Source organism: Engystomops pustulosus, chromosome 2 (assembly GCF_040894005.1).
Source record: "Engystomops pustulosus chromosome 2, aEngPut4.maternal, whole genome shotgun sequence".
Classification (NCBI taxonomy): Eukaryota; Metazoa; Chordata; class Amphibia; order Anura; family Leptodactylidae; genus Engystomops; species Engystomops pustulosus.
In genome coordinates this window covers 137,908,444-137,919,127 of record NC_092412.1, presented here as the reverse complement: position 1 = coordinate 137,919,127, position 10,684 = coordinate 137,908,444, and the positions used below count along the sequence as shown (strand labels likewise).

The following is a 10,684-nucleotide window of genomic DNA, read 5'->3' as shown; positions in this document are numbered from 1 at the left end:
TGCCTGCGTTTGAAAACGCAAACAAAGCCGCACCCACCAGAATGAGCTGCCGGTGTTTTGCGTTAATTTAATGCAAAACAGCGACAGCTCGTTCCCAAACGCAGGCTTTTCCATAGAAACGCGGATGCTATCGGGCCGCGGCCCGCCCCGGTGGGCGGTGCGTGTGGCACCAGCCTAAGAAGCAAAGATTGTATGCATTAACTAGATAATAAGCCTTTAACTACTCTTAAAAGCACATTGGTCTTCAGGTCAACTTCAGTCACAACTGCTTGTTAAACGGTTTTTTTTTTAAAGCAGGAGTTAAGAATCAAACAATAACTTAAATCAAATGAAAATACACCTTTATTGATCAGATCAAAATAATGTCAGCTATTAAAGTTGTTTTTCAAGGGGGTGAGGGGCAACAACGAAAAAGAAAACAAAAACACACAACACTTAAAATTAGGCTTAGTTGTCAACTACAATGGAGGACAAAATCTAAAACCTTATGACCAAAAACAAAAAAAGATGAATCTGCATAAAAATATATATATATTTCAATGTACAAATATTTACAGAAGTTACATCTTGTGTCTCCCACCTGAAAATCTTGTGTCCAACAGGTACTAGGCCACATCTGAAAGATAAGACCCAATATTCAATGACTTTATAAACCACTACACCAAAGTCCACCCCTCCAATATTACCAATATCCTTATTAGAAAATATCAAAGCTCTACAAAAGAAAGTCCTTGAAAACAAGTTATCGCGCTCTGCTTGTGTGAGCATATTTCTGTGACAAACTTTTGGAAAAGGATTTTGCTTCACTGGTAACAGGACGCCAGAGCATATAAGGGCTTTTAGCTTTGAGCTCCGATGCTTGTTCTTTCACAGACTCTCCATAGTCTTCCAATCCAGTCTTAGAATCCTGAAATACAAGGAAAAATTAAAAAAAAACACACAACTACTTTTAAGCAAATTTACATAATCAAGCCTTTGAAGAACAAGTTTACATTAAATAGTACAAGTGACAAAAACCTTAGCTTAAAAGAACAATACGCTCCCTTCTGCAATTTAAACAGTTAGGCTAAATTCACACTGCCGTGAGCCCGCCGCAAAGTAGCACGGCGGGCACACGGCAGCGCGGGGAGAGGAGGAGGAGGTGAGCGCAGCTCACCCCCGCCCCTCTCCATAGAAACTAATGGCGCACGGCGCCGTAATACGGGGAAAGATAGGACATGTCCTATCTTTCCCCGGGCTACGGAGCGGTACGGTGCCGCACGTGTGCTGCACCGTACCGCTCCCGTACAGGGCCGTGAGCCCATAGGAGTGTATGGGGGACGTATATACGTCCCCCATACTGTAGTGTGAATGTAGCCTTATTCCCACTTCTAATCTTCTTATCATACCATATTCAACTGGGGAATCTGCTTTAGGTTATGGTGTACACCTTCAACGCTTTCCTTATCCCACCCTGGAAATAGGAAATACTGAGAAGTGAGCATTCTATACACAGAAATGTTGAGGGTGCAAGGCTAATAGAGGAAAATAGTGTGACCAGCTGGGGGTTTTTGCTAATGCTTGAGAGAAGGTTAACCCGAATCTACCAAATAAGCACATTACAAAATTCCTATCCTTAAAGCTGGTCACACGTCGCATTTAACACATGCTTTAAAAAATGCATTCCAATAGCTGAAGAGATTTGCCTAATTAAACAGCTGTTAAGACTTAATGGTTGCGTTTTGTAAAAACAAGTCTTAGCAGCTGTTTAATTAGGCAAATCTCTCTTCAGCTGTTGCACGCATGCGTTACATGCGACATGTCACACCTCGCGTTTAAAAACGCACTGCAACAGCTGAAGGGAGATTTGCCTAATTAAACAGCTGTTAACACTTCGTTTACAAAACGCAACCGTTAACACATGCATTTTGTAAACACTTGTGATAACTGCTGTTTAATTAGACTAATCACTCTTCAGCTATTGCAATGCGTTTTTATACGTATGCGTTAAACGCAACGAGTGACCGCACCCTCAGTGCCAAAGTGATTAGTCTAAACTTACAGGTGAAGTAGAACTGCTCCTGCGAGATTTTCCTCTTCCGCCTTTCGAGTTTTCCCATGCTGCATTTGGTTTCTGTAAATAAAATAGTCAAGACGTTTAATAGAAATGCAAACCTATTTTACAGCATATCCAAGGTATAGTTACATTACATTTCTCCAAACTTATTAACACAAGAATATCCTGGAACAGCTTACTTGTATTGAATTATTTAAATTCCCCTATTGCTTGGTATACTTTAATCATGTGGGCTCACAGCATGTGTCAAATGCAGTTGTCACCAAACAATGCTGCAAAACATTCCCATTTTCAGCCTTGAAATGAGGTTTAATGAAAGTCTTCAAACCAGCTGGTTTGAAGCTGCATTGCAGGTATTTGTTCAAAAAGCAGAAAGGGGGATATTGCAAAAATAAAAGTCTAGTCACAGGTGTTGCTCCCTCAAAAGAATAACGTGGCAACAGTGGAAATGAGGAATGTCATTGCACGCCAGCTATATTATGGAGTGACAAGTAGCAACACAATGCATATGGCAACCACACTGAAGTGGGTTGCTTTAAAGGGATTGGCTAGTTTCAACAAATAAATGCTTTCAATGAAGAGTTACAATTTACAGGTTTTAGTTCTCTGCTTCTTAAAGTCACTGTAGACAGATGCTTACTATTGATTGACAGGAAGCAGAGATTAGAAATTTTAGTGGAAAACTGGATAACTTCTTTTACAAGTAACATTTAGGTTACATTCACACGGCCGTGTGTGCACCTAGAGCGGATCACAGGCAAGCACAGAGCCGGGAGGGAGTATTTAGAGATGTAACCTGACAAAATTAGTCTAAGTAATTTGTATTCTACACAACCATGAGCTACAAGCCTATCCATCAAGTTACAAGTTGCTGGGGAGCAGGTCAATTAACTTATCTCCAAAGTGATGCAGGCCTCTTCTTCCATATTCTTAATCTGGAACATAGTTAATAGATTATGAAGATTACCTGTACCCATCTTGAAAAATACTCAGTAGTGGCACGGAAGAAAATTATATTTTTATGAAGCTCTTAACCCCCCACGGCTTTTGTTTAGAGAAGTTGCAAAATTGAACAAAGGTAGGTTCTCATTTTTGCAACAGGTCATACATAATATATGAGACAGGAAGGATTGACTGGACATTTGTGAAAAATAAAACCCTTACCACAATGGTGTGACCTACAGGCAGAGTTCTAGAAAAATGTCATAGCAAATCTGATCTGTGTTGTCAAGTCTGTGAGGAAGTACATCAATGGGGGGGGGTGTTTGATTGGTTAACGGGGTTTTCCCCACGATATCCGTCAGCTGAATAGAGATTGATGGACTAACACGGTCATGCACAGCCATCAGCTCCATTAATCTGAGAGTGACGAGGGGTACTCTTTTTTTTGCAGTCTGTGGGGGTCTCCAGTGGATAGGGCTTAATTTTTTTTTGTGGGAAAACCCCTTTAAGGTTGGCACATCATGCACAATGCGCCAAATATAACAAAGTACAAAAAGTGTAGTGTTAAATGGCGTAAGAAATCAATTTCAAATGCATAGTACATTAGAAAATTAGTGTACAAGGTATGATAATTCGTTAACACAGTAACAAACTTGATAAAGGGTAAAGGCATCAATCACTGATAGGACAATTTCCCTGACTTTCCAGTATACATTAAAGTGTATACAATACAGGTTAATCCTCATCCATTCCAACATTGTGCTAGCAATTTCTATAGGCAAATACACACAGCCATGGTTTCCACCTCCCACTTCAGAGCAGTCACTATTGCCTGCACATCTGCATTCCCATTGAAGTCCAAGGAAATCTATAGATTCTGAGCTGTATGTCACCTCTTTTGACAATCTGTAACTGAGGGCTGACAAAATGGTGGCTTGTCCCAATTTTATGAAGTGGCCACTAATAACTGATCCACAAAAAGAAGGCACACAGATGAAACGTTAAGATACTGAAGACATGGAGAACCGTAAGAGCAGACAAAAGATTTTTGGTTTAGGATAGAGAAGGAACAAAAAAAAAAACCCACACAACATTTGTGTGCAAGTAGACTTACACTGCAGCTTCTCAGAAAACCAAACCCCAATCCTCCCTGCATTCAGATTCATTTTAAGCAAAATAAATTTAAGACAAATATAAAAATACCATGTGGTCTCTGAAGGTGTAGCTGGTAGCAGACACATCTGCCACTTTACATGCAAGGTAAATGGACTCCAAATGCAGTCATGTTTCACAGAAAGCTATAGTCAAACACTACACAATGGCACCATGAAAAATAAATAAGCATCAGTTCGAAAACAGAACCAGTCTTTGTTGGCTTAGCTTTGCCCTAGATCAAGTGTACCTAGATAAACACAACATTACCACCTGGTTCTCATCCACAAAGGTTGGTGTTCATATTCTTTCTATAAAAACAAAAAAAGTATTTAAACCGAATAACATTCTGAAACAGGGAAAAGAAAAGAGGGATTACCTTTCACGTTCAAGACAAACCTTAGTCACACATCATTTAAAGATAACCTACCATTTGATGCATTATGAAGCAAACATACCTTGAGAATGCTGTAGCTACACCGATGCAGGATCACATCTTGGTTAATCCCTGTTCTGAGTGGTTTGCTGATAAAACAGATATAACACTATGATAATGAAGCTCTGTTGCTTCTATGTCTCCTTCAGCGCTTGGTTCAGTGCTTGTCCTAGCACTTGAGTTCCTCTGCAGGAGAGGATGATGCAAGCACTGTTCTCCATGCCAGACAGATCAATTGCTGCACCATCCTCAGCTGCTGTGTATAAGTGATCTAGGTTAGGTTGATTAGTCAGGTCTTGAATAACCTCCATTTGTAATTAAAAGCTCCCGTGTGTAATGTGTTTATGTCAGCCAGCCTGTCCCAGCTTTCCCAAGGTCCTGAATGTTATTGTTTTTTCAGCAAAACCACTCAGCTCAGGGATTAACCAAGCTATGATCCTGCATCAGTGTAGCTACAACAGCCTCAAGGTATGTTTGCTTCATAAAGCATCAAATGGTAGATTTCCTTTAAGCTTACATATTACAACTAATAATTCTAAAGAAAGCACTGCATGCAAACACCAATGCAGTAATCTATATTTTCCCACATTCTTACCTCTGTAATCTTTTTCAGACTTTCTGGGATTTCGACCTCCTTCCCCAAGGCTTTTGATGCATTCATTTTGGCAATTTCTAGCAACTTCAGTTTTTCTGCAATCAAAACACTGTTAAAATTAGTGTCCAACTTCAACACATTAACTTTAGTTAAATTAAAATTGTGATAAGAAATTTGTTAAGCGTACATATTTCCATGTCCTTGTAAAGGATTAAGGGTGCATTCACAGTTGACATTTTGGATGTGTCAGAACAATTGCGTTTTTTAAAGGTTACAGCAATTAAGAAAATAGGTTTCCAGAGTAGCCAAACGCATCGCAACATTTAAAAACGCATGCGTTATGACGCATCCAAAACGCCATGCGTGAACACACCACAAAGTGATTTTCTTTGTGTCTTGTTGATCTGACAAAGGTGCCACTTACTGGATAGAGCTGGTACACGCCAATTAAAAATGTTTGAGGATACAATAAGACAAAGTAGCAAAAGCATTTGCTGAATCCTGTACAAAAAGACGCAAGCTTAAAGTGTAACTGTCATTTCAAAAAGATTTTGATATGTTGTAGGGCAGGTAATTTTAAGCCCTTTTGCAATTGGATTAGTTACCCAAATCCTTCCTCTTGTATTCTGCAGACTTCCCCTAGACGGCAGTGACTGCTCAGATAGATGTTACTATGGACATTCAGTCTTCATAAAGACAGATGCATGGATACATAGATATGATATAGATATATAGCTCTGGTGTCATTGGTCAGCAGCAGGTGCTTCTGATGAGGCGACATGAGGCAGGTTCCGCCTCCATCTTGCCGATTGTAGTTTTTTTTGAGAGCTGGAAACCCTGGTTGCCATGGGCCAAAAAAAGTACTAAATGAGGACCGAGAGGGAAAATACTTTGAGGAATGATTCCCAGGGACACCTGGAGCAGAATGATGTATTTTATTTTTTTTTTTTCTCAGAATGACGGTTACACTTTAAATTGAAACTGAGGCACGATACTTTACTTTTGCAGTCATGTATGATTTAACCCACAGCTTAGTGACAACCAGCTGAAGCACTCAAGACTTGTATGAAATGGAGCTACAAGACAAATAATGGGAATAACAGCAAGCATAGAGACAATAATTTCCAGGTAGAAGTCAAAATTCATTACCCTCCTCACTTAAACGCAGTGGGGTTCTGCTACGGGAACGGGTTCTGGATCGACTTCTGTATGATCTGAAAGTAGGAGAGTATGGACGTCGAACAAATCCATAATATCTTCTACCACGAGAGTGTGATCTGCTCCTAGAGTAACGTCTTCTATGATACGAACGAGACCGGCTACGTGACCTATATCTAGGTGGAGATCTATAGTATCTCCTATATGCAGAAGAGTATCTTCTCCTCTCCCGAGGACTGTAAGATCTTGAGCGGCTTCTTGAATAGCTACTGGAATATGACCTGGAGCTTCTTCTAGTTCGCTTCCTGCGATACAGACTATCCCGTGAGCTCGATCTACTCCAGCTTCTTGATCGTGATGAGCTGGAACCAGAGCTTGAACTGCTAGAAGAGCTTGAAGATCTGCGCTTAATTGAGCGAGTTTTAGACCTGGAGCGAGATGGCCTTTCCTTTGGGGAATTTAAGCTCAAGTCATCCATAATGTTGGTCATCTCATTTGTCTTCTTGCTTGCCTCATTCCTACTTGAGTTCTGCTCATTAAGTACTTTGGGAGGAGAAAAAAAAAAAAAAAAGATTTTAGAAAAACTTAAGCCACAGTAGGGCACATTACGGAAATAAAGGTTGCCTTGGAATTGATAGAGTCAACAGTTCCTAAGGTAACTAGTGTCTAACTATAAAGAAAAGCCTTGTGTCTAGCATGTAGAGGCTGGAGTGGCTCCCAAACATTTAACCTACTTGCATACATGCATATCATTACGCCAAGTGTTCTTTTAAACTGGCTGACAAACTCAGTGAGAGCGTAACTGTTAGGTTTCTTTCAGCCCTTCTCTTCAGCTGGTAAAACTTCAGAAACATGTATCCAACTATGAATGACAGCTTCCACCAAGTATTAAACATTAAAGGGATCAGGATCATACATTCATCACTCTAAGATTACAACGTTCCAACACCAAAATACATTTAACAAAATGCAGAAAAGTGCTGTGGGAATACAATAATGAAGAATTAAAATGCTACTGGCCCTTTAAACAGTGTGTTGATTTTCTCTGCGTGGAGCACACACAGGACAGAAGATGGCCACTAATCACATGTCCTGCACATGCCATGAGATCACCGCTATGTCTGTAGTTGGTTGCAGTGCATTCAGTATGACCAGTGTTGTGGCAAGATGTCATCTCAGTGATGTAATGTGCAGTGATGACTTACTGCAATACTATGATAACAGAAAAAGTCTAACATCACTGGGAGCAGAGGATAAGAGAAAGAAGGATACTGAGAACTTAAGTATTATGGGACTTGTAGTTTCCAGTGACTGGCAGCTTGTTAATTCTGCATAAAAATCAAAGGCCATAAAATCAAACTGTTTAATCTCCATTTTGTGACTTATGACACAAAAATATTCGCCCAGATGCAGCCTTAGGCCTCTTGCCCACAAGCAAGTTTGATGCATCAAACTCGCATTGTGTGCTTTAAACGACATGCCGAGTTCAATTCGTTGCCAAGCGTTTCAGCAAGCACACAATGAGTGTTCAAATAGTTTAATGCAGTTTGATTTTGACCACCCTGAGTAACAATGTCTGGTGATAAAGGGTTACAATTCTTCCCCATATCACCTAAAATTGTGACTCTCCCAGGCTGGGCACTCAGTCTTGAAAAGCTTTGCCATCACTGCTCTAGGTTCAGATGGGAAATATTGTGTCAATCTTTTTTACACTGTGCCTTGTGTTCATGACATGTGACCAGTGACATGGCTATTCTTAGAATGCCAAAACCTGCATACCATGCAAGCCTAATGTTGTTTTATATGAGGTAAAGAATTTTTAGTTAAAAGGGCGTCAGTCAGTTAATAGGACCTGGTCACTGGCTGTATATGTGCAAATGTGGTGGTTCACAGGTTCACTTTAAAGTGCTTTCTAGTGGGAAATGCTTGTGATGGAAAGCCAAGCTCAAAATACCTAAAGCATTACAGCTCTTGTTACCTGTATGTTTCCCCCAAGTTTTGAATGATACAGAAGCTGGGCATGTATCAGAAAACCCCGTTTTCATTACCAATCTGCGTATGGGTACCGTGAGCCAATAGAAGTGTATGGGGGGGGGGGGGCGCGAGTATATATGCCGTTGGCTGTATATACGTCCCCCATACATGTGTGAATGTTGCCCTACAGCAACATCTAGTGACCAGACAAATTACAGACAGCTCTGCACAACTGAAACTTAACTCCCCCTTAAAAAGGAATATTCTGGGAATATAAACGTTTGAAGAAAAAAAAAAAAAACCCATGATGCCATAGATCAGTGGTTCTCAACCTGTGGGTCGGGACCCCAGCGGGGGTCGAACGACCAAAACCGGGGGTCGTTTAAATCCATCGGAGACAAAAATTTGTCTTTTTACTGCGAGTTGCATGGTTTGGGGGTCACCACAGCATGAGGAACTGTATTGCGGGGTCACAGCATTAGAAAGGTTGAGAACCACTGCCATAGATAAATGAATATAACAGAACTCAATGGCATGAGTCACAAAATGGAGTTTAAATAGTTTGATTTTACGATTCACAATACTTTAGAGAGGCCATAAAATTAACACATTAGGCAAGGCCGTGTCCAGAAATGCCCTATCAAAATATAGTAGCGTTTTTTCACTATAAACCGTTATTGCTGTTTAACCCCGAAACAGAAAATAGCTCCCAAAGTAGGAAATGGCACTTTGCCATTTTGAAAAATATTTAAATTAAAAAATAAATAGTGATCAAAAGGTCACAGTGCTAAAAATTATAGCAGTGAAAACTCCATCAAAAGTCACAAAAAAAAAATGACATTACCCACAGCTCCGCACACTGAAGTATGAAAAAGTTATTGGTGCCAGAAGAAGGCAAAAAAAATAAAATTTGTATAGGATTATTAATTTTTGTAAATGTATGAAAAGATTTTAAAACCCGTAATCGGGAAAAAAAATTAAACAGACATTGTGGCGCACAGTGAAAGCTGTAAAAAAAAAAAAAAAAAAAAATTTCCACCATTGTCACTGTATTTGGAACTTTTCCCCCGCTTCCCAGTACACTGCATGGAATATTAAATACCATCACTATGAAGTGCAATTTGTTACGCAGAAAATAAGCCGTCACACAACTCTATGTGGAAAATTAAAATTAATTTTTTTCGGGAACTACCGAGCACCAGCTCAGGGTGAGCTGGTGCCGGAGCTTAGTTTTGTTAGTGTTTTAAACTTTAAGGCTGAAGCTGCTTTGGCGCAGGGAGGTACGCGCTCGGCGCACCATGCGCGCGTCCGTGCCCGCGGCTACATAGGAAGTGAAGGAGAGCCGTGCGCATGGTGCGCTGAGCGCGTACCTCCCTGCGCCGAAGCAGCTTCGGCCAAAGTTTAAAAAGGGTTTTAAACCGCAATACTGCGGTTTAAAACACTAACAAAACTAAGCTCCGGTAGTTCCCCTTTATACCTGGGGGGGAAAAAAAAAATGGGGGTGCTTTATCATAATTCTGTCTTTAGCCAGGGTATATTTTGGCACAATGAGCATCACTGGGGAGTATTTTGCATCCAAAAAGAGTCCACAAACACACCAATTTTTCCAGGCACAACCCACAAAAACCACACAGAGCTATGACTAATCCAGTGCAACTGTTAGAAGTATAAATAAAAGTGTCAGAAAGAAAAAAAAAAAAAAAAAAAAACCCACTTAATAATAAGATAGATAACTAAAACAAGAACACTATTTTAGTATTTTATAGAACGGAACTGAAAACGAGTAAGAAAAGTTCTCACCACTCCTGTCGTCAATAGAGTTCTCAGTAGGGAGATTTGGAGAAACCCTGAAAGAAGAGAAGAAATAAATTTGAGTCACATCTAAAGCAGATTCTCCCCATAACACAGCAGTAACACCTTCGTCACAACTCCGATGCCTGCTCACAAAATGGCGGCCCCAGCAGAGCTGCACGAGATGGCGCCCGGCCATAACCCAACTGTATACAGAAGAACTAACCCATGTATTTCCATTCACCGGTGTGACTTTCGTACAGCATTATAGTAATGACAGTAAAATGGCCGCTTATGAAGCCGGAGCGCCAGTTTACAATGTTACCATATGCCAAGCACTTACTTGTTTCCCTGCGAGTGATCTCCAGACTCTGAGCTCTCCAACTCTACTGTACGAGTCATGACGAGGATTTAAGTAAGTCGCAGTAAGCAGAATAGAACAGAATAACCGTAACACCGGGACCGCAGCTCTCGCACTTCTCCTGTAGTACCCGATGTTGTAGCGCTCTCGACTGACAGGAATTTTCCAGAGCCGCTACTTTATCCGAGGAGGGCGGGAGGTTTATCAGGCGACTGGTGA

The 10,684-nt window shown here is 40.6% G+C and overlaps 1 protein-coding gene across 2 annotated transcripts; it reads right to left on the bottom strand.

Annotated features, from left to right (window-relative positions):
• Nucleotides 1-319: 319 nt before the first annotated feature.
• RSRP1 (arginine and serine rich protein 1) lies at nucleotides 320-10,672 on the bottom strand. 2 transcript variants are annotated; one of them, XM_072136660.1, is made up of 6 exons: nucleotides 10,448-10,665; nucleotides 10,114-10,160; nucleotides 6,331-6,882; nucleotides 5,182-5,276; nucleotides 2,042-2,113; nucleotides 320-907 (listed from the first exon to the last, which is right to left on the bottom strand). In XM_072136660.1, exons 1-6 carry the CDS (start codon nucleotides 10,504-10,506, stop codon nucleotides 743-745), a joined length of 990 nt encoding a protein of 329 aa, XP_071992761.1. In that variant the 5' UTR covers nucleotides 10,507-10,665; the 3' UTR covers nucleotides 320-742. The 2 variants fall into 2 exon arrangements, 1 of the variants encoding a protein (XP_071992761.1); XR_011853217.1 differs by having other exon boundaries at nucleotides 830-907; nucleotides 2,042-4,461; nucleotides 10,448-10,672.
• Between the last annotated feature and the right edge of the window lie 12 nt (nucleotides 10,673-10,684).

Bases quoted from the DNA above. Each gene is read 5' to 3' on its own strand.
- RSRP1 (XM_072136660.1), bottom strand. From the start codon at position 10,506: ATGACTCGTACAGTAGAGTTGGAGAGCTCAGAGTCTGGAGATCACTCG. The intron at 5,277-6,330 runs GTAATGAATTTT...TTTTGATTGCAG, and splicing joins ACTGCGTTTAAGTGAGGAGG to AAAAACTGAAGTTGCTAGAA. The intron at 908-2,041 runs GTAAGTTTAGAC...CTTGTATTTCAG, and splicing joins GGAGCAGTTCTACTTCACCT to GATTCTAAGACTGGATTGGA.